Here is a 26461-nt window from a genome sequence, read left to right as displayed (position 1 = left end):
GTGGGGTTACCCTTGAAGACGGTTCGGAAACTGCAGCTGGTACAGAACGTGGCGGCTCACCTGATTAAAGGCAGCCGCCGGTGAGATCACATCACTCCAGTGCTGAAGGAGTTGCACTGGTTACCAGTTGTTTTCCGGGCCAAATTCAAGGTGTTGAGTTTTGACCTTAAAAACCCTATATGGTTCTGGCCCAGCCTATCTTAAGGAGCGCCTCCAGCAGCACCAGACAGGCCGCTTAACAAGATCAGCCTCGGATGGCCTTCTCTCTGTCCCATCAGCCAGGACAGCTAGACTGGTGGGGACGAGGGAGAGGGCCTTTTCTGTGGTGGCCCCCACTCTGTGGAACTCCCTCCCTAGGGAACTCCGTCATGCCCCCTCTTTAATGAGCTTCCGTCATGCATTAAAAACATTGTTGTTCAGGCAGGCATTTGGGGTGGGTTAGGGTATTTTAGAAAATGTTTTTATTGTAGAATTTTGTTTTAAACTGTTTTTATTGTATATTGTACATCGCCCAGAGTGGCTGGGTGACCAGCCAGATGGGCGATTAATAAATTTAATAATAAAAAAATAAAAAATAAATCTCAGTACGAATCCAAGGCAAACCATTCAACATCACAGTAATTCAAGTTATGCCCCAACCACTGATGCCGAAGAAGCTGAGGTTGATCGGTTCTATGAAGACCTACACCTCCTTCTAGAACTAACACCAAAAAAAGATGTCCTCTTCATCATAGGGGATTGGAATGCTAAAGTAGGAAGTCAAGAAATCACCGGGATAACAGGCAGGCATCGCCTTGGTATACAAAATGAAGCAGGACAAAAGCTAATAGAGTTTTGCCAAGAGAACACAGTGATCATAGCAAACACTCTTTTCCAACAGCACAAGAGGCGACTCTACACATGGACATCACCAGATGGTCAATATCGAAATCAGATTGATTATGTCCTTTGCAGCCAAAGATGGAGAAGCTCTATACAGTCAGTAAAAACAAGACCTGGAGCTGCCTGTGGCTCAGATCATGAGCTTCTTGTTTCAAAATTTCGGCTGAAATTGAAGAACGTCGGGAAAACCACTAAACCATTCAGGTATGACCTAAATCATATCCCTTCTGAATATACAGTGGAGGTGAGGAATAGATTTAAGGGATTAGACCTGATAGACAGAGTGCCTGAGGAACTATGGACGGAGGTCCGTAACATTGTTCAGGAGGCAGCAACGAAATCCATCCCAAAGAAAAAGAAATGCAAGAAAGCCAAGTGGCTGTCTGATGAGGCTTTACAAGTAGCTGAGGAAAGAAGGGAAGTGAAAAGCAAGGGAGAAAGGAGAAGATATATCCAACTGAATGCGGAGTTCCAGAGAATAGCAAGGAGAGACAAGAAGGCCTTCTTAAATGAACAATGCAAAGAAATCGAGGAAAACAACAGAATGGGAAAGACTAGAGATCTCTTCAAGAAAATTGGAGATCTCAAGGCAACGTTTTGTGCCAAGACGGGCATGATAAAGGACAAAGAAGGCAGGGACCTAACAGAAGCAGAAGAGATTAAGAAGAGGTGGAAAGAATACACAGAAGAACTATACAGAAAAGATCTTAATGTCCCTGATAGCCATGATAGTGTGGTCACTGAACGTGAGCCGGACATCCTAGAGAGTCAAGTCAAGTGGGCCTTGAAGCATTAGTAACAGCAGAGCTAGCGGAGATGACAGTATTCCAAAATCCTAAAAGATGATGCTGTTAAAGTGCTGCGCTCAATATGCCAACAAATTTGGAACACTCAACAGTGGCCGCAAGACTGGAAAAGGTCAGTTTACATTCCAATTCCAAAGAAGGGCAACGCCAAAGAGTGTTCTAACTACTGCACAATTGCGCTCATTTCACATGCCAGCAAGGTGATGCTCAAAATCCTACAAGCTAGGCTTCAGCAGTATGCGAACCAAGAACTACCGGAAGTACAAGCTGGGTTTCGAAGAGGCAGAGGAACGAGAGATCAAATCGCCAACATTCGCTGGATCATTGCGAAAGCAAGAGAATTCCAGAAAAACGTCTATTTCTGCTTCATTGACTACGCTAAAGCCTTTGTGCGGATCACAACAAACTGTGGCAAATTCTGAAAGAGATGGGAGTACCAGACCACCTTACCTGTCTCCTGAGAAACCTGTACGAGGGTCAAGAAGCAACAGTAAGAACCGGACATGGAACAACCGAGTGGTTCAACATTGGGAAAGGAGTACGACAAGGCTGCATATTGTCACCCTGCTTATTTAACTTATATGCAGAGTACATCATGAGAAACGCTGGGTTGGATGAATCACAGGTCGGAATTAAGATTGCCGTGAGAATTATCAACAACCTCCGATATGCAGGCGATACCACCCTAATGGCAGAAAATGAAGAGGATCTAAAGAGCCTCTTGTTGAGGGTGAAAGTGGAGAGTGCAAAACCTGGTTTGAAACTCAACATTAAAAAAACTAAGATCATGGCATCTGGACCCATCATTTCCTGGCATATAGAAGGGGAAGAAATGGAAGCTGTGACAGATTTTATTTTCTTGGGCTCCAAGATCACCGCAGATGGTGACTGTAGCCATGAAATTAAAAGACACTTGCTCCTTGGGAGGAAAGCTATGGCAAACCTAGATAGCATAGTAAGAAGCAGAGACATCACCTTGCCGACAAAGGTTCGTATAATCAAAGCTATGGTTTTCCCAGTAGTAATGTATGGCTGTGAGAGCTGGACTATAAGGAAGGCTGAGCGCCAAAGAATTAATGCTTTCGAACTGTGGTGCTGGAGAAGACTCTTACGAGTCCCCTGGACTGCAAGGAGGTCAAATCAGTCCATCCTAAAGGAAATCAACCCTGAGTGCTCATTGGAAGGACAGATACTGAAGCTGAAGCTCAAATATTTTGGGCGAAGAGAAAACTCTCTGGAAAAGACCCTGATGCTCGGAAAGACTGAAGGCTAAAGGAGAAGGGGATGGCAGAGGATGAGATGGCTAGATAGCATCACGGATGCAATGAATATGAACTTGAGCACGCTCCGGGAGACAGCGCAGGACAGGAAGGCCTGGCGTGCTATGGTCCATGGGGTCACGAAGAGTCGGACACGACTGAACAACAACACCACCACCAATTAAATTACCAACGTGTTTCAACACGGGTCTTTATCAAGGGAATTACAAACTTTTTGAGACTTTTCTGGAGAATTCCCTCTCCCATAGGATACACAAAATCTTATGGCCACTCCAGCTCCAGCTCCAGCCCCAGCCCCAGCTGCACAGCTACTGAGACAGGCTCGGAAACCTGTCCTGAGGAAAATGTAAAAAAAGAACAGAACAGTAAAAATCACTTCTGTCTCTCCTCCTGCACAGGATACTCAGAAGCCTCTGAAACTGTAGGTTTCTGTCTAGTGGGTGGCAACCCAATAGGGCTGTGCCCTTAGATATTCAATTAAATTGTATTTAAATTTTGTTACTAAATGTGAATCGTGCACTTGCATTGTTTTCTCGTTTATACTCTTGGCTCAAGTTTTGATTTAAATACCACTAAAGGAAGATTTTCAGATTTAGATTCATTTGCAGTGAGCCAGGAAAGAGAGCAGAATGTGTATTGCAGAATGAAAACAAAATTTTGGCCCCCAGTTCTAGAGAAAGTGGTGCTTAAGTTCCATTGAAATCAAAAGGACAAGTTCGTTGCAAGTATAATGTTCCATTAATTTCAATAGGCCTTTAGTGTGACTTAGGGCACAGTCCTATCATGATAGTTGGCAACCTCCAGCTTAGGAGACTGTCATGTACCCAACGCAGGGCAGTCAGAGCAGGGAGGCAATCCTCGCTTCCATGCTCTGGCTGCCCTGCATTTCCCTAGATGGGCGATTTCAGCTGTTTAGGTACAACCTTGGGGAGGGGGGGAGACCAGGACTCACATAGCTTTATGCAGCTTCTGCGGTCTCCTCCCCATCCCTCTGACTGCCCCCTTTTCACCGTCTCCGTAGTCCGTTTCCAGGTGTGGAGAATTAGCTGGTGTGGAGAGAACTGCACCAGCTACAAGGGGGTGGGGGAGGGGAGCATGGTTTCTGGGCTCTGAGGTCAGAGCCCTGGGTCTGACCTCAGATCCCAGAAACTGAAAAATCCTTTAGCCCCCAGACACTGTCTAGGGGACATAGGATTGTGCCCTAACTTTTCATTTGGGCCATGGTTTACAGCCAAGCTAGAGTTAAATATGCTGTAGATAAGAAATATCTGAAGCTCTAATAGATGATATACATACCAGCAATTAGATATTTTCCAAGTTCTTTAGTGACAAAAACAGATCAACGCCAATCTAGTTTACTAAACAGTCATTTATCTGTTGCATTACCAACAACTTCAATTCTACTAAACATTAGGGACTGAATCTTCTCTGATTATATTTAAGGTAAATTCATAACAAAAAGAAGTTGATATTGGCAAGGAAAGCATGTGTGTGTAGTTTGAACAAATACTCTTGATACATACATTATACAGTGCAAAGTTAAATACAATACAAAGTTTATTAAAAATAGGCTGCAAGTGAAATACAGTAGAAATGGGAAACTACAGCAGTTTTGATGGTATTTTCCATAATAATGCACAGACCGTTATGAAAAGCACTTTTACTCATACACAAACCTGGCCTGAATGCCCAATAGCAGTCAAATCCACTCCACAGTAAGTTATATTTCTTTGCTTAGGTTCTAGCAGCAACAGTATTCCAGCCACAGAATATCTAGTGTTCTCAAGATAAATTGGGAGAGGCTTGCTTTTCCTGATTAACAGACATAGCAAGCATGCAAATCCTTCATTAACACTTTCAACCAATTTTATCTTCTACTTCATATTTAACAGGTGAACGGTAAAAGCACACTTTCAAATAAGAAACCTGAAATATGTAAAAAAAATATGTACACTCCAATTTTAATATCATTAACTTGCATTTATTTTTATCATACAACTCTTATTAAAAGTGATTTCTAAGGCAGTGAAAGTCTACCCTCTGCATTTGGAAGTGTGCATAATTCCCTAAATATATATTTATAAGAGAACATATTATACAGAAAAATCATCTAAAACCCAATTAAGGGCTTTATGAAATAGAAAATTTGCTTAGAATCACAATATAATATATTGTTTTAAACATCAACACAATGAGAAACAAACTCTGATGAGGTCCTTAATCTCAACATCAGCCATATATGCATAGCTGAAGGAACATTGGGAGAAAAAGATTTCAACCATTTAAAAATTAAATAATGCTGCAATAAAGTGTGAAAAATAGCTTGAACTGCCAACATTTTCTATAGTATATAGGAAGAGGATACTAGTAAACCAGAGGCAGCTTGCTCAGCACTTCTCAACATGAAGGACTAGTGATATGTTGCAGAGCACTGTCAGGCCACCTCAGTGAAATTCTTATTGGCAGGCAATACTTCGTTTTCATTGCAGCCATAGCAACCACATTCCACTTGCAAGTAGTGCTTAATATGCTAGTTATTGGTAATAGAAAGCTTCCAGTCCTTTTGTGAATATTAAACGTTGGTTTTGTTTTGGCTACAATGGGGCTACCAGAAGGAGCTTATTCCCTATTGCTTAGTTCTGGAATTTCTAAATACTTTTAAAACATTGTCATAGTCCACACACACACTACCCATGTGTCCATCCATGTTTTACCAGCCTGTTCTTCAGCTCTCATGAAAATGTCAAAACTCAAATGGTTTACAGTTCAGTGTAGGGATGAAGGAAGAACTGGATAAATCAGGGTGCATGTCTTGTCACATCACTGGACTGCCACTAAGATAAGTCAAGTATTTCACATCCAAAGGACTTTGTGGATAAGCATCGAACACTCTAATGCAGCCCTTTTTGTTTCAGAATATTCAAGCTGTTTTTACTCCTTTCTCAAGGAAACTCACCAACTCCAACCCTAGCTTTTAATGACATGCTACAAATCTGATGAATAGTTTTCAGTATCTCTTAAATTTGTATCAAATTAGACTTTGTATCAAACAACCTACAGCGCAACAAGCTGGTGCAGAGATTAGTTTAGGCAGTTCAAGCTATAAGCATTCTTTCTGTTAGCAGCTAACAAAGGGTTTCTGCAAGAGACCAGGAAGCAACGATTCTTCAATAGGTGTGATCCAGGACAATTGCAGAAATAGTTAAACCCCCAAACAAGGGAAATTGTGTGGAGAAAGGACATAATGACACTTGATTCATATAATTAAAATATATTTTACAGTGCTTTAATTGTATAAACCAAAAGCTCTTGGTAAAGAATTGGTTTTCCTGCTATTGCAACATGTCTAAATGTCTAACAGTCCAGATAGAGAATTCCATCTCATTTGTCAGAAGATACTTCTCTCTTCTTGAACAGCCCCTTCCCTAATCACATACAGATCCTTCCAATTACTTTTGATAAGGTGCATTTTATCCTATTTTGTATTTAATTCATTTTCCAGTTCCATTAATTTCCTAGATGCCTTTACTTTGTTGGACACATCCTGGCCCTGGGAAAAGAGTCTCTGTCGTTCCCGGAAAGTCAAGTTCTCTGGTGCACCAGGTAAATCTGCATCTTGACTGTAAAGAAAAAGATCATTCAACATTATAAAAATATGTTACATTGTCAAGTGCAGATTTTCTGCATGTGTATTAGGCCCAGTCTGCAATCAATCACATACGTATTACTTTTAAGTCCCATAGCAATCAATGGGACTTATTTCCAAATAAACATGATTAGGATTGGTCTGTTACTGGATAATCTTTTTCTGAATGGACAGTTCAGAAAGGGGGTTGGACTCAATGGTATAATAGGCCCCTTCCAACCCTACTATTCTATGATTTTCAGGTTCTACAATACTTTATTAGAGAGTTGGTTCACACTTGAAATGGCACCTATTGCCTTGGATATTTAAATGTGGGATGGCACCATGCCAGGCTCACATGAAGGCACCATTTATGGGAAATGGTGACTCCACATGGGTCTGCCAGGGCAACACTAAAATGTGCCACTAACTTTAATGGAACAACAGTAGTACAACCATCTGTCAATCTCCTTTATGTACTTTTACAGAATGCAAAGGCTTCAACAGCCTTTCAAGACCTTAAAAGAGTATTGGAGGAGCAATCCTACCTGTCTCTGTGGAACTCTCCAATGTCAGAGCCTCCAAGGCATCCTTTTCTTTTTTGAAAAACTATTTCCCTCCCATAGCAAACAATGGGAAAGAAATTATTTACACCAACTCCAGGGTGTGTTGGGGGCATGTCTGGGGACTGAGAGCGCTTTGGATCCAGCAGATCCAAAGCCTCTTCTGATCCATCTGTGCCACACCCATGATCCTCCCTCTCTTTTTGCCTCTCCCAACGTCGGAGGGGTAAAGGCTGTAGATTTTTCTGCAGGGGCTGCGGGGAGGAGCATCAGAGGTGGGAGGGGGAGATCCAAAAAGCCCTATGGCCCCTTCAGTGCCCTCCTAGGACCATAGGGTTGCAGCCTAAATTACCTAATTTCAAACCAGAATTACATACAACAGTTTCAATAAATACAAGAGTATTATTTAAAGAAGTTCATTCCATTTCACCTTTTCGATTTTTTTTCTCTTAGGTCCCGATAAGGTTCATGTGAGCCTGCAATTGCTCCAGTAGATCCAGTGTAGTTTGAGCCTTATACAAAAGAAAGTAAAATGACAGTTGAAAGACTTGTTTGAGGATACAAGGCATAATTATTAATAGTCATTATCATCATCAAAAGGTGCAGTGCTTTTATGGTGAGCAAGCTATCTCAGCCTATGCTTTCTTGTCTTTTAAGATGATTCAAAGTGCACATTTCTCAAAATACTTATCTATCCCCTAAAACCACTGTCTTTCTTACTAAAATGAAAGATAAATGCTACCAAAAACACACCATAAAGTCAAATGCTTTTGTCTTGTGATTTTTCTATATTTTCATGATAAAATGAAATTAAATACATATGTAGAACGATAATCACAAAGCAGTATTAAAATAAGAAAGCCAAACACAAGTATGCGACTCCCGTATAGTTAGGCTGCTGAAATCCCAAGGAAGTTACAGGAATTTAAGCAGCCTGTGTGCAAAATTGCATCCTAAATAACCCCCCTGTTTCAAGGAAGAGCTGATAAATATATCTCCAAATGAGATCTGGGATTAATGCTTGAACAATACCCACTGACCAGATTATGTGATGTAAGAATATATAGAATGTAAGTAAGTGTTCCTACAACAACTTCCTGAGAGGCTAATTTAGTTTATTAATTGCACAGTCAGACTGCAAAACCATTTAGTGCCTTTTAGTATGTACTCAGAGTGGAATTAGTTGTGTCTCTTTTATTTAAGATTCTACTTGTATACTTTTCACAGCATTGCACCTTTATACTTATCTCTCATACAAGAAAAAACCCTACAAAGCAGACTGATCTTCACCAAAGGCCACAAGATTAAACACATCATTTCTGCTTGATATATCAACACTGTACCCAGATTTTAAGGTCATTTGCTATTTGTACTGTTAGGGAAAACAGCCTGTTGTTGCCATAAATCCCTTTCTGTTTTCAACTGGTATCTTTAGTCTCTTGATACTACATCATGTGTTTTTCTTGTGATCCTTGATCTACACAAAAGCAAATGTATGCTCCTTCCATTAGTTTTTTTGAAATTCAGCTGCTGAACTTGAATATTGAAAATGAAGCTTGTTGAATGGACAACTGAATTGCAAACCCAATTGAATTCAATGAGATCTTCCTATGAGTACATATTCATTTAATCTATCTTACATGTCAGTAAAGTGTTTATAAGAAAATATTTTGTTTTGCCTGCTGCCAAATTTTAAAGCAAATGATCATTTTTTCAATTCTGAAAAATGTGCCTGAATACAGGTACTGAAGCTCATGCATAGTTGTATATGCATGAGCTTCAGATTGTTCAGGTTTTGCTCCTAAATTTGAGAGCGTTGTTGTTTTGAAGTGATCCCAAATGATCCAGTGGAAGGAGCTGGGAAAGTTCGGTTTTGTAGAAGCACAGTTTGCCATATGTTAGTATTAAAAGGACAGAAATGTGTTAGCGAGATGGAGACACAACAAGCTGCATAGCGAATTCTGCGTTTTGTGCAAAGAGCTTTGTACTTTACACAGGCAGCCTTCTCTGAACAATGAATGTTCAGGAAGAATATATGACCTGTTCTATAGACTTTTTTTTCAAAATCGTATGAAATAAAAACAGCTAGAATTAGTTGTATGGTTCGTGTACTGAGGTTAAGGTGAAGTATCAGCTGACACAGCATTCCTCAGTAACTACCAAATTATACCTACATCTGTTTCTTAAAATGAAATGTTAGTGAGAAGTTAACTATTGGAAGATGTAGGTCCTCCAAAATATGAAAGAAGAGTTGGGAGAGCTGATTTATTGTCAAAGTGTACTTGTGACTGCCAAAGATTAGCAAGTGTTGTTGCTATGCATTACTGTGATTGTATTGTTAAGAATAACAATTCAGGCTCCCTGCCTCCCCATCTGACACAATAAGACTGGAATCAGTAGTTATCTGTCTCACATACTTCATCCCATGCTCTTTCGGCTGTGCATACAAGTAATTGCCCAAACTGGGAGAACATGTAACTATTTGAATGTGGGATTTTCTTTAAAATTAGGTATCAGCATAAGCCCTATGCAGGAGTGTAAGGCAGAACTGTGTACGGGGATGTGAGCATGCACGTAAGCCCCACCCCCAGCATCCCCTCACTCCTGGTTTCTGTTTAGACCTTCGTGCATTAAGCATAACAGTCTGAAGAAGGCATTTTAAGTGCATTCAGCTGAGCACACTTAAAAAAAAATCATTTCTTTTCTATTTTCTGATAAGGTGGGCTTTGCGATTGCAGGAACTCTGTAAGCACGTTATAGAGCCCTCTTCAGACCTTTGCATTCAGTGCACAAAGGTCTAACTGGGTGCATGGGGCCACTGAGGGAGGAGCATATGTGTGCCTATGTCCCCCTTACATACCAGGTGAATGTCTGCATAGGGCTACAGTAAGAAGGAGCTTTCAATATTCCAGACTAGAGCAATCTCATGCTCAAATAATTGTGCAACCTTCTGGTTTGGGTGATCGCTTCTACTTGTGGTGAAGAGAACATGGGTGCAGCTGGAAGAGAGCTTGCAGGCCTCCCCATTCTCAGTGCACCTGGTGTTTGTGAAACAGGAGTAACATCCAAACAGCCCCACTACCAAAATTAAATTGGGGAAATGTTTGGAAAGTATCACTTTTAATAAACTGGTTTTCACTTGCTACCTTATCAAAAGCTAAATCAAGCACAAACTTTTGCCAGTGTTGCATCCTGATTGTCTTTGTATTAGAATTCTAGTGGAACTATTTACTGCCAAGGTTATTAGGTTAGCTGCTTTGTGCTTTCAATAAGGGGTTAAGGAGAAAGTCAGGAAAATGAACTTAAGAAAGGAATAAAGGAAGAAGTAGAAAAATGGAAAAAATAGGCTTCTACTCCAGCACGAGGCAACCTGTACTATAAACATGAAGATATGCTACTATTATTGGTCTGTCAACTAACCGCTCTCCTCTCCCCAAACACACACCCAGCATTTCAAATACAATTGTTGGCAAGTATACTTGTAAAGCCATTTGCACACTATTTACATGCTGAATAATAAGCAGAAGGTAAACATCTTCCCATTAATAACAAACCAGGCACACATGTCCTATGATCATGAGAAACATGTGGCTCAGAAATGTGAAAGCACCATGGACCCGATGAAAATAAGAAACAGTTACTGAAAGAGATACAGAACAGAAGCCAAAACCAACAGTACTTTCAGCTGGTTGAATAGGAATTTACAAAATCATTTTTCTTTCATTATATGAAAGTAGGAATTGTAGAGAGTTTGGTAAGAAAATGGAAAGAACACACACATTTAAAAATAGGATTTACAGTAGCACATCAGGTTTAAAGTTGGATCACCATGCTGAGGATAGTGATCAAGTAAGAAATAATCATGAAGTGATTTTGTTTAGAACACCATAGTGGGAAATGTTCAGAGAGTGAGTTTCATACATAAAGATTCTGAATTAAAATTTTAAGTCTACCTTTTGAGCTGCTGGGACTGATGAAACTCGGTTTGTTTGGTGGGGGAGGGGGCTGGCTTGTTTTGTAAGCAGTACTGTTGGCATTGACCGAGGATGGCTGGAATGAGTTGGAAAGAAAGATGCCATCTGAGGCTGGGCGTGGCTGCCGTGAGGGCTGCTGTGGCTTAAGGGTGGCAGGAGGAAGGTCACCATAAGACTTTCTTGTACTGGAGTACTTATCCTGACCTGCTGCTAGACAGGAATCCTCCTCCTCATCATCATCACTGTATGAAACAAACTTGGCAGTATAAATCGTATCAGGGGAGAGGACCTGTGTTTTGAGGTAAGAGGTGTTTCGCTGAGGTGGGGGAGGAGGAGCATTAGTTGAAGGGGGCGGGGGTGGGAATTCATATTCCCGTGGAAGCGGAGGTCTGTACAGACCAGGCTCATCAGGTTCCAGCAATCTCCGTTCTGCCTCATCATGTTGACGGCGCCTTTCAGCTTCCAAGCGATTGTAATATTCTTCTTCCTGTCGCCTCTGTAAGTCCAAATGGAACAAAATGGTATCAAACAACAACAAACTTCAAATATAAGGTGATTTTTATCCCATAAGGACTCAGATACAATTTTCTTTTTCATACCAAGCAAATGAGCCACTTTTGCTAATAAAAAAAAAAGTTCCTCAAATGTTGGGTCATTTCTGCACTTAGTCATGGTACATATTTGCACTGCAAAAATTATGAAGGATCACCAAATATCGCAAGGAGTTTAAATGAGGAACAGAGAGCAAATAAGACTGAGCTCACTGAGGTTTACTAATCCTTTTCAAATTATCTCCAAGAAATAATGTATTAGCATTCATTGTTATGACAGTATATTGCCACAGAAATAAGGGTATCCCTTTTATATTGAGAACTTCATAAAGCCTTTTGCACCGTATGCCGAGGTGCCTAAAGCTTTGAATATAGAACTTGCTATCTGCATTTAAATGTCTGAACATAATTACCTCCCTCAACCACTGTTCGGCATTATTTAGCACAAAATTGTAGAGGAATCCAATGAACCAGTAAGAGAGAGGAGCGCTACTCAACCATGGTTCAGTTTTACATCTGTCTGTTATTAACAGGATGTAGTGCTCAACCATTTGAAAGGGGGTAGCTGTCAGGGTTGAGCCCAGGCCCCTTGAGATTTCTGAGGACTCAGATTCTGAGTCAGAGATGGAACAGCTAGATCAGAAAGGGGGAGAAACCTTCCCCAGAGCCCCCAGGCATTGGGAATGAATCTTCCCAAGGCCTTGACAAACAGATGACCCAGGCCAAGTCACGGTTTCCCCCCTCCACTGTGAGAACCCAAGTTTCTGAGGAGGAGGAAGAGGGGTGCGACTTGAGAGATGCCAGAGTGCATTGCAAGTCAAAGCAGGCAGAGTTAGGAATGGGGCTAAGATGCTCTGCCAGGATAGCCACTCTTAGAAGCCAGCATAGATGGGAGCCGCCCTAAGGGAGGGGTATCACTGTTAGGCAGGTTTGACTGTAGGTGTCCACAGTCAGCAACTTCAATACCCTGCAGATTGTCTTCCCTAATACAGATCTTAGAATAGTCATTTAGAGCCTGGGGCAATTTGAGAGCGTCCTTAAATCTGCATTGTGGAAAGGGTTGCTTTTAGCATAATTAAGCTGCAATAGCGAGAGAGCGCAGGATAGGAAGGCCTGGCGTGCTATGGTCCATGGGGTCACGAAGAGTCGGACACAACTGAATGACTGAACAACAACAACAAAGCTTGGATTAGGTCTCTGTTTTGTTGATTGTGAGGGGGAGGACAATCAAACACGACAGCAGCAAAGGTTTATGCTTGAGAGAGAAAGGATATAGAGGAAGCACTCCTGTAGCCCAGTCTTTAAACTGTGGTTAGAGTTACATCTGCAGTGCCCCTTGTGGGATATGAAATCTTTTTATAAGTTTAATATAAAACTGTTATCAATTGAACCATATGGTTAAAGATGCTAACAATGACTAGCATGGCCTGACAGAATGCTGAACCATACATTTGATTGGGGTGTGGAAGCATGAAGAGTTGACACGTAGGAGGGGAGGGGAAAGATGGAGAAGAATGGAGCTAGTGAACCCATGACCTGCTTCCTAAATTATGGTTAGCATTATCTGCACTGGTCCTAAGAGGCCATCTTGATAATCATTTCAATTAATGGTTGATCTTGCTTGCTATTCTGACCATGATACTCCTACTCTGTAGTGTTCGGACATTACCATAAACAATTTTTTTCTGAATTCTGCCTGTGAATGAGCAAGTGTACTCATGCACGCTGCTTGGCTGCTCCCACTTGACTCCACCTGTCAGTGGGAGCGGTTAAACCAGCCAGGGATTCAGCATCCATGGTTTGCTTAGTGTAACTTCCAAACCAGGAATTCTGGCTTGTTGCTCTCCTGTCCAGGTGAGGCAGTATATGTCCTGAATTACCAGAGCAGAGTAATGGACTGGATGAAGGCCAATAAACTGAAGCTCAATCCAGGCAAGACAGAGGTACTATAATGGGTGGTTTGTATGCCCAGTTGTTTGATTTATTCTGGAGGGGGTTGCACTCTCCCTGAAATATCAGGTATGCAGCTTGGGGGGTGCTCCTGGATCCATCATTGTTACTTGAGGCACAGGTGTCCTCAGTGGTGAGGAGTGCCTTTTATCAGCTTAGGTTGATATACCAGCTGTGACCCTATGTGTACAGAGATAGCCTGTGACAGTTATCTACTGGTAATCCTCCAGTTTGGATTACTGCAATGAGGGGCTGGTATGAGGGGCTACATTTGAAGATGGCTCAGAAACGCCAGGTAGTTCAAAATAGAGCTGCTAGGTTACTAACTGGGACTGGCCATATGATCATATGATGCCAGTGCTTCATCAGCTGCACTGGTCTCCAGCCCATTTCTGAGCCCAATTCAAAGTGTTGGTATTGAACTTTAAAGCCCTAAACAGCTTGGGACCAGAGTATCTAACGGAACATCTCCTCCCATATATACCTGTTTGGACCCTTAGGTCATCTTTGGAGACCTTCCTCCAAGTGCCCTCGCTGAAATAAGTTAGGAGGGTTGCTAGAAGAGGACGGGCCTTCTCAGCTGTGGTGCCCCATTTATGAAATGCCCTCCCAAGAAGGTTCACCTGGCATCTAATATTGTTACCTTTTCGGTGCCAGCGAAAACCCCACCCCCCCCAGGCATTTTAGAAAATTTATTTTTTAGATTTTTATGGCTGTTCATATATATTTTTATATTGATCGATTCCTGTGCTGTTTGTCGCTTTGTAGTATATCTTATTATTTAAACTATTTGTATTGTATTTGATTATTAACTGTTTGTAATCCACCCAGAGAACACTTGTTATTGGGGCGGTTAAAAACATAACAAACAAACCCAGAGACAAGTGAAGAACAAACCCTGGCTTATGATTCTGGCTTGTTAGGAGAGCAACAAGCCAGAGTTCCCAGCTTGGATGTCACACTAAACAAACCACAGACTGAGAGTCCCTGACTTGTTCAGCCACTCCCACTGGCAAGAGGAGCCAAGACAGAGCAATCACGCAGAGCAGCATGCACTAGCATACTTGCTCATTCATGGTAAGTCAGAATTTTAAGACGTTCTTGCCTACTGTGACATCCCAAAGTGGCCAGTGTCTTCATTTGGGTTCCTTTACTATTTCATATTAAGTTCCCCCCTGCAGTATACCTGCCCTTATCTTCAAATATCTTCATGGTCTTGCCACTTCCTATGTTTGTAGACTTTTCTCTCTGTCTCCATTCTCCTCATCCACTTCACTTATCTAATCTAATCCCCTTGTTAAACCTCCTGTTTAGTACCATTACCTAATTGTGCTCCTTTTCTTCTGCTGCACTACCACATGCATGAAATTCTCCCCCTACAAACATTTGCCTAATTTCTTCTCTTCCCTGCTTTAAACAGCTTTTAAAGATTCTATTATCCTTTCTCTTATTTTCCATCTTGATTTTTTGTTCATAATTTCATTCTTCTATTCTTACTTCTTGGATTAAATTTCATTTTGACTTTCTTTCCTTGTGCCTCATATCTGATAATCGTACTGTTTTCTTGTCTTACATTTCCCCTCTCTCTACACCTTTTGCCTTTTATTACGTTGTAAGCCTACACACAGGGTCTGTTTATTCACTTGAGCTAGTGTACAGCATCTAGGACAAGCTAATTGCTATGAAAGTATCAAGTCACGCCAACAACAACTCAAGGTTTGTGTCCACACAGGCAAAGCCTGTTCAACATCAGCACAACACTACTAACATTACTCCGGTGTCTTTCATCGCCCATTCATAAAACCAACTTTCTAATTAGATAAAGCAAACCAGATCTCCTTGCTCCATTCAGAGGACTATCGCCACCTTTTGCTCAGCCTCTCTCTTTGTCCGCTCCTCCTCTTGGCGCCGGCGCTCTTCTTCTTGCCTGGCCCTGTCTTCTGCTTCCCGTTTACGCATCTCTTCCAACTGCTGCTGCCGCCTACGCTCTTCATCCTGTAGCTAACAAAGATCTGTCTTCAATTTTCCCCCAAATAAAACCAGAATAATCTTCCTCAGAATAGAAATGGAATTCTCAATTTAAAGGAAAATTTCCCAGCATAACTGTTACATTGATACTGTTGAAAAGAAACATCTAGTGAGGATTTAAGTTTTCCTGTTCAAACTCTAGAAAATATACTTTGAAAAGAATTTTCTTTTTTTTACATAGAGACAAGAAATGCATAAAGGAAGTTTACTTTTTTCCCATAAAGAATACGCATGTTTCAGATGTCCACAGCCTTAGATTGGCTACAGACATCTGCAAAGGTAACATAGGTAGTTTGCATTTGCTTCCTGTTCTATCACATTTCTGTAATAGCCCAAAATAGATATTTTGCCTCTGTTCTGGTGGGGAGACATGCAAACTCCTGATTAGGAGGACAATTTTCCCCTCCCATTGGGTAAAAAAAAAAAAAAGGCACTAGTATTGATCTGGTGTTGTTAACAAGTCCAGGCAAGTAGCTATTTATATTGCCCAAGCACTAGTGCCTGTGATTCTTCTCATGCAGAAGTTGCATAAGTATTTCTATAGTGAAGGAACCTTTTGTAGTCATCTTAAAGAGGAAAAAAATCATGGATGCCCACCCCATAGAGTGTAATTATGTATTTCCTCACTTTTAAGGAAGACCTATTTCTACGCAACATATCATCTTATGCCATTAGAAGACTTTATGGAAGATAAACAATTTCAGAAACTGCCATTAAAAAATATAGATTTTGTCTGTTTTTAAAACCTGTGCAGAAAATGTCATGAAAGAATAAAGGAGAACTACTGGACTGTGTCCCACACTGCTTAAAAGTGCTCAAATTGTTAATACCAAACAGTTGCACCAAGTGGTGTTCTATAGGAAAAAATGCTTAATAAAAAATTAGGGGGGGAATACAGAATATTTAACTAGAATTCCATCTGATATCCTTTTAGTGATCATGATCCAGCCAAAGTTAAGCACTTTTACTTCTACTGCTTTCAACAAGAACAGTTAAGCAGATGCTTAAATCTTGAAATCAATGGGATATAACTTAGGTTTGATTGTGTCCAAAATCTGGAAAGAGAGACAGAAAACATCTATAGTTTGGGAGTTGATTTTAATGTCCAATCACTGATTGTTATTATTTGAGAAAAATATGCTGGGGAGGGGAAGCATTAAATTGCAATGTATCAACCAGATCACAGACTCCTTTAAGACCTACGTCATAGGACAAACCCCAAGTATGTTTCTAAAAAGGTTAAAGGAAGTGAGAAATGATCAGGTGATCAGAGTATAATGAACCTTGTTTTTGTCTCATATAGTACTTATACATACATCATGAAAAGATTACAAAGATGCACTGTTCTTCATATATTTTGATGCCGTTAGCTTAATGCTATATTGTTCTACTGGTATATTAGTGTAATGCAGCAACCTGGCTGTGTAAGGAAGGAATTATTTTTGTTTAGATATTTAGAATATCTATAAATGAGTTCAAAAATTGTAGTTTAGAGGTTGCATTTAAAGAAGTGAATTGTTAAAAACAAATTGTTGCTAGACAATTAATGTGACTGCCAAACTATGTAAATACATCATGAGAACAGAAGATAAATAATTTAAAAGATGGATACTGGAATGGTTAGAATATATTAAGATATATGGTTTAGCGGGAAAGAGAGTTACAACAAAAAAGGAAGAGAACTATGAAGTCTTACCCACATATAATATTTTCAAATTGCTAAGATTTTTTTTTAATGATTATACAGTTCATTTAACTATGGTAGGTCACAGCTGCAAACAATTCAAAGATGCAAACAGAACACAACATTTAAAGAAGAAAGGCAGGAGAAAAAAAGAGCTAGGAACATACCTCCAGCAACAGTTGTGTGGTCACTTGCAACTAGTTTAATACATTACACCCTGCCTTGAAGCACTCAAAAGATGCATATTGGATTATTAATTAAAAAAGAAAAAAGAAAAAAAGCAGTAAGAAAAAGGCATTGAAGAGAAAGGAATAAGAACATACCAAATCTAGAACAGAGATTGCTGGCATAGCAGTCTGCTGCATATAATAAGAGAAGGAAAAAGAAAGATGCACAGTGAAAATAAGGATAAATTTAGAGCTGCACTATGCCAAAAGCATTTTCCTTTGATTTGTTACTACAGCTGGATTCAAAGGGGGAAAACACAGTGTTTGATACCCTAATGTAAAGTTAGTGAATATCTAAATAAATCAGGAAGATTTATTTTTATTTTTTTTACAAAACAGGTTATTTCTGTAAATGGCATCCTTGAAGATACCACACATAGTCCATCTATATGTGGATAAAAATAAATGTCAAGGTAATGGTATATCATGAAAAAGTAGCTAATTGGTTACCTCATTTCAATACTTTATTCTTACTAGGGGGGAAGGCCTGCTACAGTTCTAAAACTGTGCAATACATGTACAAAATGTGAATTTAGCAACTCTATTGGAAAAGAAGGATTTAGCAGATTATGCAACAGAGATGACCATCTAACAAATAATAGGATGCAGATTTGAAAGTAAGATTAAAACACTAGACTAAAGGTGAAGGCTTAATTTTAAATCATCTATTAATGAACATTTTTATTTATGTAGTTTAAAAGTTGTGTGACAACAACGGGATACAGTCTAATTAATCTGTCAAGGACATATTTAGGCTTTGATTAATCAGTTTAAGTTGCCATGTAGAAAAATTAATCACAACAGAAAAATAACTAAAAATACAGCAATGCTTTCAGTGGGGAAATGCATAAAAAGGTAGACTCGGAAAGCAAATGTTTTTCATAGTTGCAAAATATATATATTTTTATATATATATATATTTTGCAACTATGAAAAACATTTGCTTTCCGAGTCTACCTTTTTATGCATTTCCCCACTGAAAGCACTGCTGTATTTTTAGTTATTTTTCTGTTGTGATTAATTTTTCTATATATATATATATATATATATATATATATATATCTCAAAATAATTATTGCCAAATCTTGAAATCAAATACTGCCCTAATCTGACCATTCATGAGTGTTAAGGATACAGTCCTTAATCTAAACCAGATAGTTTAGACTCTAATTCTGCATGTGTGAATTTGTAATCAGTTTCTGAGATTGGTAAACTTTCTCTTAAGAATGACATAGAGCTGTTTCCTTGATGAAGGCAAAAATCATAACTCTTTTGGAATGAAAAACCCAGAATATGTTATGTACTTCTGACAGATGAACTAACAACTTTCAGGGGCATGGGCTTCATAAATGTACAAAAATTAAGAATTAAAGCTAGATTTACATCTAAACTTACTTCTTTTTAAGTATCAAGGATAACTGTCTTTTTTGCCCTTTTGGACAGCTATGTATGTATGCATCATATACAGACAACCACATCTGTATATTATCTATGTTCACCGGCATCATCTCATATATTATAAAATAATTATATTGGATGTTTAATCTTCCCTTCCATTTCCACACTCACTTTTTTCCTGAGGAAAGGGGCCTCGAAAGAGGGCTAATCTCCAGTTTAACCATTTCAGTTAGTAGCTTCTAATACACCACTTAATTGGACAAATCAGGATAGATAAGGCCAAACTTAATTATAAACAATGAAAGACAGGGACATTAAGAAAGTCCAGTCCTCCTTTATCCTGTAGTGGTAACTAAGTTTTATTTACGCTAACACGCAGAAATTTTAAGCACACAAAATGTGTGATTCAGATCATCTCATTTTACCCTTGCTCTTCTCTCAGCTTCCAGTCGCTGCATAATCAGCATAGTATCGATATCATCATCTTCTTCATCATCCTCATCCTCATCTTTTTGCTTTGACTCTTGGAGTCGTTTCTGGAATTGCCACTCCAGCATGAGTTTGCGCAGGCGGTCATTCTCTTCAGCTGTTCTATCTGGCTTGTTCTGAAGTTCCTGAATCTCTTTGCTCAGCATATCCACAATGTGCATCTGCTGCTGCTTCTCCAGCTTCTCCTTGGCATCTCGTTTCCAAGGGTCAGGAGACAGGCTATCACTAGAAGACAGCTCTTCTTTGCTTATAGTGATGTACTGCAGGTCTCTTCGCTCAATGGTTCGGGGTTGTTGTTGGGGCTGCAATTCTCTAATGACTGTTTCCTGGGACCTCTGCAATGTTGAAGGCTTTTCTGGTTTCACCTGCTGAACTGAAACAGGAGGAAGTAGGGACTGAGCAGGAATTAGTGGCTGAGCACGCATTTGTCCCAGTTTTCTTTCCTGCTCCCGACGTTTCCTGTCTCGTTCTTCCTCCAAACGTGCTTTTTCTTTTTCATACCACCTTTGATGCTCTTCTCTCTTTTTGCGCTCTGCAGCAGCAACCTGAGATGATGACTGTGGCCCCAACTGGTTTGGAGGTGGAGGTGGCAGAGGCAAATCCATTTGCAGTCCATCAAAGTCAGCTGCATAGTGCACTGGTGGGGGAGGGGGAGGGGGAGGAAGGTCTGTTCTGGTGGACTGGGAAGTTGCCAGTGATATTGGCTGAGGGACAATAGGAGTTTTCCAACGTCCAGGTCCGCTTTTGGTTAAAGAAGAACCAGGCAGAATGGATTTAGAAGAATGGTTTAGATGCTCCTGGCTTGATGTGCTAGAATCCACAGAAGAATTCATCCATGGATCACTATCTGATTTTCGATCAATATATTCCACATCCTTTCGTATGACAACCTCTAATCGATTCCTTTCTGGCTGATAAACTTTATCATCCCGTAGTTCCTCCTGAGAACGAGTTACGCGCTTGAAGAAAGAAAATTACTGTTAGAATTCACATCTTAATATTCATGTACAGCAAAAAATACTGAATGACATGTTATTAATATTCTATGATGATGCAATCATTACTCACTTTTCCTTAAAATCAACACTTTCATAAGCATCCTGTTGTAACACTTCAAAGTCTTGCATGCAGCCTTTCATTCTAAACAAATTATGCAAGCTCTAAAAGTCTGAAAGCTTTGATACAGGATTATGAAACTATGTTGGGAGAAGGATAAACAGGAACAGAATTCATGCTGCACACCCATTCTCACACATCTTAGAACAATGCTCCCACCACCTCTGAAAACTGCTCCCACATAAATATTTAGGGCTAGCAGCTTACAAGAGTAACTGAAGCATACAAAATTTCTCTAGTCCCACCTCCAACAGCTGCGGCAAGCTTCTATTATAATCACAATTAAACCTAAGAAGTGCAGAGGAAGTGGAACCATCGGTTCACCTTGGTTTATTTTCCCACTCCTATTGCTTTTATTTCCTCCCAAAATGATGAGAATTATATAGGGAAGGAACTGATCTGATCACAACATTCCCAGTGAAATGTTCTATCTCCATAGGTATGCATGCCATGCTTTCATTAGTTTATTCTCTTAGATCACTATGACGATTTGCAGCACTAAGTGCAAAATACAACCACAGCACAGCAGAGCATTACCATTTGATAGTAAGGTACCACATACCTGAAAAATTCTAATCTTATTCATAGATTTTAACTTTAACTCAAGCTTCTTTAGTGCACTTCTGCGATTTTATTTTAGACACAAAATTGAGCAGATGCAAAAGAAATGTAGCTGGCAACTATGAACAAAGACAACTTATTTTGTGCTTCTCTATCAATGACCTTAATCATGACCTAGAAAGAATGCCTTGTTTGGAATGAAAGCATTTCTTATGCTCTATTAGTCCAGAAGCACTGAAAACAAAGCAACTTGTGTCAGATGCACTGTGAAAATGCAGCTAACAGATTGCTAATGACTTGGGTATTTAAAAGCAAACACAGCTAAAACAGGCATTTTATGGTTTGACAATAGTTAATGCAGTCTTCTAATACAAGACTGCACTTATACCACTCTTAAGAAGCAGTCCTTTCAGAAAAGAGAGAAGTTCCCAATGTGTTTTTTATTAGACAGATTATTCCTATATTTCAAATACCATTGCTAAATACATATTGTCAGCTTTTCAAGCAAGGTGCCAGTAAGCATGGATGTTTCTTCATAGCAATTTAGATAATACTGTGTCGCTTTAATTTCTAATTTAAAAGCTAAACAAATATTAAATTTGCTTTCTAGATTAATAGCAGCTGTATCAGGTACTAATGCTAAGATTATTTTCATGGTTATTTTCATGATTATTTTCCCATGCCACAATCCTATAGTTTGGTTAAAGCAAATTATGTCTAACCTGCATTGCAGAACTGATATAATGATTACTTTCTGCTGGAACTTGGGGTTTCTCTTCATAACTCGACCACTGATTCTGGGCAGGACCCATTCGATCCTGAGACTTGGAGGCTGGGAATGTGAAATACTCTCTGGTGTAAGTTTGTGTTGGGATAGGATATTCTTCAGGTCTGGGTGGGAGTATCTGTTCCTGTATAAATATAGAAATGTATGGATTTGTACCTATTAAAAAATGCCACACATCTTTAACAAATATTTATAGATAAAGTTTTTTGTTTTCCCTTTCTAACCTCTGTACAAAGATTTCCAGTAGATACGGATGTTATCTTGTTAGTAGCTCCAACCGTGTAAGCGTTCTTGGGCCCAGGACTTGGAGGCTGATCTGTTGAGAAATGAGAAGCATTGTTTCTTAGCTTACAAAACTTTCTTAGCTTACAAAAATGATATCTACAAACGGAGGTAAATAACAAGTCTCATAGTCTTATTTGCCCCTCTTTAATAATATCTTTTGTTTCTTATATCATTTATTTCATAGCTATCAAATTTTGTATCTTATCCTTTAGGCTTATTTCCAAGTATAATTTAGCCCTGTATAGAAATGTGTTTCATGCAAACAATTTTGAACAATCTCTTGCTTACTTGCTACATTGGGACTAGATCGGTGATCAGCTCGATTCTTCATCAGTCTGTCATCCCCTGGCAACTTCTTTGGTTCTGTATATTCTGTCCAAGGCAGCTGAGGGCTCTCAGGTGATCCATTCTGAGCAGAGTTGTTATATAGCTCAAAACCTTCACTCTTCGGTCGGGGTTTACCTAAGCCACGGCGGTCTGAAACTAGGTAAGAAGTAGAACCATACATAAAGCACATTCTTTTATATTCTATGTCCCCAGCAGTGGGGAAAAAAAAAAAAAGACTCTGGAACTGAATCCTAGTAGAGCTTACTCAGCCCTACACCTTCCTCATCTCCATGTCCGCCACCCTTTTTCTAGGCTTCTGACATCGTAAGGTTCCGTCAATGTTTCAAGTAGAGCTAACAGATAAACAGAGCTACCAGACTGCCTCAATTTACTGGTCTAACAGAAGTTAAATGATGTGGTCTTGCCCCTTCCCCAGGGTGGGGAAGGGCACAGTCATGGCTAGAGCACATGTGTTGCATACATAATGAACCAGGTTCAATCCTGACATCTCCGACTAAAATGTTATCATGTAGCAGTGTTTGAGACCCTGGAGAACTGCTGTGAGTCAGGATGCATGATGTAGGCTAAATGGATCAGCGGTCAGACTCAGTATATGTTTGCCAAAGAATACCAGTCAGTAGAAAACGTTCATCAATCCTTAAAAGGCATCAAAGGTTCAAACTACTTTACAATCATGACTCTTCTGATTTCAACGCTTTGGGGTTGCTTTGCTCATGCAGGCAAAGCCAGCCCAACTGAGACAGCAGATGGAGTGCTCTAACTGCTGTTTTGCCAGTGCCATTTCTTCCTGATTGGAGCACTCTAACTGCCAACTTGGGCATTGGGAGGGACAGCAGCATGCTAAGTAAGGGAAATTCCCATCAGACAGCAAAGGAATTCCCCTCTCTGCCACCTCTCCAAGCCTTGGTAGCCTCCAGGGGGCAGGGCTTGTGATGGGAGAGAGGCCTGTAGAGGCAAGGCCTCTGCAGGCCAGATGGGGAATCTCTGCAGCCCAGAGGTTCCCCATCCCTGATAGCCATCCCTGACTTGCTTAAGAGTAAGTCCCACTGAAGTCAGTGGGATTTTGAGTAGACATGCATAGGATTCCATTGTAAGAGTCGCAGGCTTTTGTAGGTCCCCTTCCTGGGACTGAAAGCAATGAGTGAACCAGGCTATACTATGGTTATTTGACCATGATACCTTTCTAGAAATAATGGAGGTTTAAGACTGGCTTTTATCCTAAAATGTTGTATATGGACAAGTAGATTTCAGTTGTTTACCTCTTTGCATCATCGGAGATGGCTGGTTAAGCAGAGTTGCTAGACCATGGTAAATTGCTCCTTGTTTTGCCACTTCTAGTGTCACTACTGATCCTGTTCTTGTCATCAGCTCTGCTGCCCTGAGGCAAAAGTTAATAAATTTAATGAAAGTAAATTTACTGGAATTGGCAGTAACGAAGACTAAATAACAAATTTAGAGCCATTCACACAGAAAAGCAGCACTGCAAAAATACAAATACTATTACACTATTTAAATTGGAATCGAGATTATTAAAGCAACAGAACTACATTAGCAGCATAAAGACTGCAATGTAGCAGACTCTTACTATTGCCAACTTTCACAGATAATTGCCACAATTTTCCAGATAAATGATAGAACTAATTTGATGAAAGGAATACTATATTGAATAAGGATTCCTTTTAGAACCATGAATAAAATACGTTTTCATCTAATTTCTTATATTCAAAAATATCTGAACTAATTGATGTAACCTTGCTTTATGGAACATATCCACTTTAAATTTTAATAACCAGGGCCTAAATAACAGGACAAAAAGTTTCCAGTTTATTTATTCAAGTTAAGTGGCTCTGCCTATGTATGTCTTTTATGATTACTAGGGCTGCAAGCTTTAAATCAGGGGGTGGGTAACTGCAGGAGGTCTGGGGACCATTTTCACCCATGGCTTCACCCATGGGCACTAGAATTTAAATATTTCTTTAAAAAAAATTGAAATGGCATCCATAGCAACTACAGAGTGCCAAAAGGGTCGCATTTAGTTTGGAAATGAAATCTGACCCTTTAAGCACTCCATAGCCACTACAGATGCCTTTTTTTCCCAGAAGCAATTTTTTCCTCTAAATTCAGGAGCCAGTGGGGCCCCGCATGTGGATCACCCATCCCTGCTTTAAAGGTTTGAATCAAAGATTAAAATGTGTCCCTCAATTCATTGACAGGCTTGACAAAAGACTGTGGGATTCAGAATTCTTCACCACACAGGCTATACAGATGCATTGTGAAAGACAGTGATTCCTTCTTCTGAGAGCTAGATCTTGCTTGTTAAATTGATTATTACCACATTTAAGAATAACTGGTACCTTCCTTCAGGACCCTAACCATGAAACCTTCACTGTAGCTTTATAATACATAGATTTTCAACTTATTTAATCAATCATAAACACCAAATATTTTGTTAAAAGCCTTTATCAATCAACCACCCCTTTATGCTCACAGTACTAACTTATAAAAACAGCAGAGGCTGATGCCTTATTAGGTATGAAACTGATTTTCTACCATTGTCTTTGAGCTCTGATGAGGCATTCTGAGCTGCTATCAGCGATATCAGAGCAGGAAAAAGCTACACTAGTCTATGCCATCTCTCTTCCACAATCCTGGGAAAAAGGCTTAAGATTCTCCTTAAGGCTCTAATAGAGATGCTATAGTCTATTAAGACTGTGCTACTTCCTGCTTCCAGATGGCACAGAGATAGAAGGACATACTTCAAAGAAGTATACCTGCAAGTCTCCAGACAAAGCTCATGCTTCCTATAATTCAAAATTTCCAGAGCCATTGTAAGCCACAGCACTATGCTAAACATGTTTGTGTGAACTGGCGTGTTTCAATGTCCATGGCATGTCCAGTGATACACTTGAGAGGTGGTAGAGGAGAAGTATGAAGTATATGTCAATAAAGTCAAGAGGTGAAAAGCATTTAAAAGAAAGAAACTGAAAAATCCCAGATATCCCTCTGTCCTAAGTAATGCATAGGCACATACTCATCTATTTAGAAACATATATAAGAATGATGTACCTTTCTTGAGAAAGTCCAACCAAACTGCGCCCATCCACACTAAGCAACTGATCCCCTGCAGCCAGCCGGCCATCCTAGTTACATTCAATACAAAAGTTATATTATTTAGTATGAGATTAAGGAGGCTAGACTATATAAAGTTTAGAAATATTCAAAGCTAATCACTGTAAATTTGGACTATTTTAATAGTTACAAATATTACTAACCACATCTGCAGCACCACCTTTTACCACAGACTTGACATAGATTCCAAGTTTATCTTGACCAGCACCCTGAAAAGAAATAAAGCAATACTTTTTACAAATGCACACTGTTGGCTGCAATCCTAAACCCATTTACAAGAGAGCAGTCCCACTGAGTTTAGGCGGATTTACTTCTGAGTAAGCATACAAAAGATTTCACAGTAATTTAAAAAAAAAATCTTCTGTGGATCTCTATTTGATCCACAAAGAAGCCTCACGAACACCTATTGGTCAACATCTATTGAAAGTGACTCGTGGATTGCAGCCAAAGTGCATAGTATAGTAGTAGACTTGTATTCCTGTATGTTTATTCCAGCCTCTCTGTCTGGTTAATAATGTCCGGAATATATTCTGCACACAGGCTTCTATACTGAATGGGGATGTCTTATTTTAAAACATGGAATTGTGAAGGTCATTCATGATCAACAGCTAATTTATTTCACCAAAAATGAAATAAATTTACACATTTTACACATAAAATATGTCTACTCCTATTGCAAGTGGTAATTTTTCAGTTGGCAATAGTTTATTTGTACAGTAAGCTAGCAATATGGTATGTGGTACTTTAAGGACCAAAGATGGCATGCTAGTTAATTGAA

General features: G+C 39.7%; 1 protein-coding gene across 18 annotated transcripts in view; it reads right to left on the bottom strand.

Annotated features, from left to right (window-relative positions):
• Window positions 1-4272: 4272 nt before the first annotated feature.
• Window positions 4273-26461, bottom strand: part of AFDN (afadin, adherens junction formation factor) — a 151366-nt gene continuing 129177 nt past the window's right edge. For 9 of the 18 annotated variants that reach the window (XM_084828010.1, XM_084828015.1, XM_084828018.1 and 6 more), the window contains 11 exons: window positions 25827-25892; window positions 25621-25694; window positions 23814-23932; window positions 22495-22689; window positions 22146-22237; window positions 21857-22045; window positions 19394-20416; window positions 15498-15632; window positions 11110-11626; window positions 7587-7668; window positions 4273-6588 (listed from right to left, as the gene is read on the bottom strand). In XM_084828010.1, the coding sequence (XP_084684136.1) occupies window positions 6444-6588; window positions 7587-7668; window positions 11110-11626; window positions 15498-15632; window positions 19394-20416; window positions 21857-22045; window positions 22146-22237; window positions 22495-22689; window positions 23814-23932; window positions 25621-25694; window positions 25827-25892 (2637 nt within the window). In that variant the 3' untranslated portion in view covers window positions 4273-6443. The remainder of the gene's footprint in view (window positions 6589-7586; window positions 7669-11109; window positions 11627-15497; window positions 15633-19393; window positions 20417-21856; window positions 22046-22145; window positions 22238-22494; window positions 22690-23813; window positions 23933-25620; window positions 25695-25826; window positions 25893-26461) is intronic. The other 9 variants (XM_084828024.1, XM_084828026.1, XM_084828027.1 and 6 more) reach the window with 4 other exon arrangements.

This window comes from Heloderma suspectum, chromosome 1 (assembly GCF_057233095.1).
Source record: "Heloderma suspectum isolate Gila_16-S chromosome 1, 16-S_ref, whole genome shotgun sequence".
Classification (NCBI taxonomy): domain Eukaryota; kingdom Metazoa; phylum Chordata; class Lepidosauria; order Squamata; family Helodermatidae; genus Heloderma; species Heloderma suspectum.
Note: the sequence above shows the minus strand (reverse complement) of the source record. Positions and strands in the feature narration are given on the sequence as shown.